Source organism: Nestor notabilis, unplaced genomic scaffold, assembly GCF_000696875.1.
Source record: "Nestor notabilis isolate BGI_N333 unplaced genomic scaffold, ASM69687v1 scaffold15883, whole genome shotgun sequence".
Classification (NCBI taxonomy): domain Eukaryota; kingdom Metazoa; phylum Chordata; class Aves; order Psittaciformes; family Psittacidae; genus Nestor; species Nestor notabilis.
The window spans coordinates 4,204-7,557 of record NW_009922523.1 but is presented as its reverse complement, the minus strand read 5'-3'; the positions used below and the strand labels follow the sequence as shown (position 1 = coordinate 7,557).

General features: G+C 60.1%; 1 protein-coding gene across 1 annotated transcript in view; it reads right to left on the bottom strand.

Moving 5' to 3' along the window:
• The window catches only part of LOC104403506 (glycogen phosphorylase, liver form-like), a gene marked incomplete at its 5' end in the record, with an annotated part of 11,646 nt that overhangs the window by 4,092 nt on the left and 4,200 nt on the right, over nucleotides 1-3,354 (bottom strand). The window contains 6 exon segments of the mRNA XM_010011658.1: nucleotides 179-271; nucleotides 449-592; nucleotides 1,429-1,511; nucleotides 1,594-1,705; nucleotides 2,272-2,409; nucleotides 3,321-3,354. The exon segment at nucleotides 3,321-3,354 is cut by the window's right edge and continues 41 nt beyond it. Of these exon segments, the coding sequence (XP_010009960.1) occupies nucleotides 179-271; nucleotides 449-592; nucleotides 1,429-1,511; nucleotides 1,594-1,705; nucleotides 2,272-2,409; nucleotides 3,321-3,354 (604 nt within the window).

Sequence of the window (3,354 nt, the reverse complement as noted above, 5' to 3'; positions counted from 1 at the left end):
GCAGCATGGCCAGTCCCTCTCTTCCATGTCCATACCCATTAACCCCATCCTGACTGCTCCACATCACTCCCAGGGCCACCAGCAGCTACAAAACTGTTTCCCCAGCTCCTCCACCACGGGCTGGTGGGAGGATGGGTGCAAGCAGAGGGGACCCAGGAGCCAAGTCAGGTCTCTCTACCTTGTTCCACGGCAGCTTCTCGATATCCACAAAAATCCTCATCAGCTCAGGGATGGCCATGGCAGGGTGCGTGTCGTTCAGCTGGATGGCAACCTGTGGGGAGAGCAGCGGTGGCACATGAGACATGTGGGGGATGTGGGCATCCCACTGCCCGTCAGCTGGGCACAGGCACCCACAGAGGGTCCACAAAACATCTCCGGGCCTGGGGGTACACCTGGGAGGTGCCAAACGAGCTCCAAGGTACGTGTACAGAGGAACGCGGGCTTGTACCTGGTCAGGGAAGGAATCAAACACATTTCGGACACTGTCAGTGCTCCCAAATCGGGATGCCTTGAAGCGGCGTATGATGTCCTGCAGGGTGGCAGCCACGACGAAGTACTCCTGCTTCAGCCGCAGCTCCTTCCCTTCAAAGAACTGCGAGCAGAGGAGCGGGCGCTGCAGGACTGCACCGCGCTGCCCAGGCGTGCCTATGCTGCGGGAGATGCGCCTCCACGGGGCTCCCTGCGCGTGGGACCCGCAGGGGCACCCATCCACCGGACAGCACCGTGTGAGGTCCACTGCGTCCCCTGCGCCGGGTCTGGCTGCAGCTCTAACCCCAGAGTCTCTCCTTGCTTTCCAGATTGCAGCACAGGGGCTTGAGATGTGCCACTACAAACAGGTTGAGTCCCTCCCGAGCATCGCTGAAACCTGTCCTCCCTGGCTTGTAAATTCTGGCCATAAGAAAAGGTTCTGGGGAGACGGGAAGGGAAACTGCAGGGGCTGTAACACCAAGGAGCTAATTCTGAGACAAGAATTAAAGCCGCTGTTCACGCAGCACAAAATGCCAACCCGCTGGTCTGCAAAACAGGATCTGCAGGAGGCAATCTCACCACTGGAGCTGTGGTGCCCCCAGTTCTCCTTGCCAGCTGGGAAGGCTGGGGCAGGGTTCAATGGGAAAAAACCCATCAAGGCTTGTCCAAAACAGACTGCAGAGCATAGAGAGATGCTCTTCAGCTTCTTCCCCTATTTCTGCAGCAGGACATTCTCATCCCCACTCCCTCTTATCACGCTGAGAACAGATTTGCCCAGGAACAGTCATCTCTACTGCAGCCCTGGTGAGACGCAGCAATCCCCACCCAAGCACTACAGGCAGCTTGAAACACAATGAAAAGCATCTCTGCAATGTCCGGGGTTGCTTCACTTCACACTCCCTCTGTGTGCTCTTTAGCTGTCCCTAAACCAGGGACGCTCCGCCCTGCATCGTGACTTACATTGTCATTGGGGTAGAGGACGCGGGATATGTTCTCTGCCAGATTTCTGTCCAGCACAGCCTGGATGTAGTCTCCGACGTTGACTGTGGAGGAGCAGAGGGAGAAAGTGGGCACGGGACCCTCCCTCCACCCCATCCCGCTGCCAGCCCACCAGCAGCCACTTACAGTCCCGCAGGTTGAAGTCGTTGGGTGCTCGAGCCGACCACAGGCGCATGGTGTTGACAGTGTTGTTCATGTACCCGGGCACGGGGGTATCGTAGGGCAGCGCCAGCACCACCTACAACATCAGAAGGGCAGCTGGAGCCCGGCTGTGCCCCTGGTGGTGTCCCTCCAGGTCTCCCCTGCCCCGCCAGAGCCCTCCCATCCCACAGAGCCCCCTGCAGGACTGAGCTGAGGGCCGCATCCACCCTCATGGTGGGGACATGCTTCATACCCCCAGGCCCTGCCCCGGGGACACCCCTGCTATCCCAGGTCTGCCCCGTGGCTGGTGTTGGCCAGAAGCCCTCAGGGGACGGGGAAAGGCTTGCGAGGAGTAGAAGCAGCTTAATTTAAGCCATGGTACCGTGCCGTGCATTGCACACAGGCCTGCTGGAGGCGCTTTTGGGTATTTCAGAGGTTGGCTGCAGATGGGGAGCACCAAAACCTGTCCCCATCCCTAACGTCCATCTCCTCCCCACTTTGCTCCACCACTGCCTTTTCCATCCCAGCAAAGCAGCCTCGCCAATGCAACCCTCCCCAGCAGGGATGCTGCAGGACCCATGCCAGGGGTGCAGCCCCCCAGCTGATGGGACAAACCATGCCAGGGGGTACCTGCACGCCGGCCCCGCGAGGCTGTGCCCCAGCCCGTCCCTGGGTGTCGACCGACTTGGCGCCAGTGGCAGCGTGCTCCACCCGGCCATAGAAGTGCACGGGCAGCATGTACTCGGGACGGGCTTTCTCCCAGGGGTTGCCGTGCCGGAGCCAGTCGTCAGCTTCTTCCACCTGCCCGAGGAGCGGGAGCAGTGATGGGACCACCCAGCCCCGGGGACCTGCCCAGGCTTTGCCACGTGCAGGGCTGGGAAAGGCTCTGGCTGCATCAAGGGGATGATGCTTTGGAGACCGTCTGCCCTAAACCTGAGTTCTGGTACCTCAGGGTGAGCCTGGAGGCTCTACCCCAACCACCCTGACCCCCAGGGTCTCCCTGCCAGAGGGGGGAAGGATGGAGATGAGGACGGGGGGATGAAATGAATGATTCTCAGTGCACCGGTAACACTGCTGTGGTGCAGCCACGATGCCACCAGCCCCCTTACTCGGTGTCAGTCTCAGCCTGCAGGCTGGCTAATGAAGTGCACTTGTTCCCTGCCCCAGCAGTGCTGTTACAGGGCAGAGCTCAGCTTAGAGATAACCTCTGGCATGGCCAGGTCAGAGCTCCGGGCAGCAGGGACATTGTGTGAGGGCCAGGGGAGATAAAGCCCCATCAGGACACAGGAGCCGGGGAATGCTGTGGCAAGGAGGAAAGGCCTCTACTTGATGGCGGTAGGGGCAGCTTTTGGGAGCGCTCACACGGGCTCTCTGGGCACCCAGGGCTGCTTCCCACACGGGCTGTTGCAGATACACACCCCATTTTCCACTGCATTTCCAAAACAGCCTCTTCCACCGTCTGATGCTTTAACCCAGACGACAAGCAGCACAGCAGGGCTCAGGGGCTGCATCTGGCCTCCCCCAGACCTCCCCGCAGCATCCCTGTAGCACCTCAGTGAAACCATCCCCACCCCACAGGGAGCACGGACACGACTTCTCCACTAAAGGAGAGCGTTTGTTCACCCTGAGCTCGACCTGATCTAAGGCAGAAGATGGATTCGGGGCTTTGGCTGTGCTGGGGGAAGGTGAGGGCCACGTGTCTCTGTCCATACCTGCCACCCGTCCCGGATCTTCTGGTTGAAGATG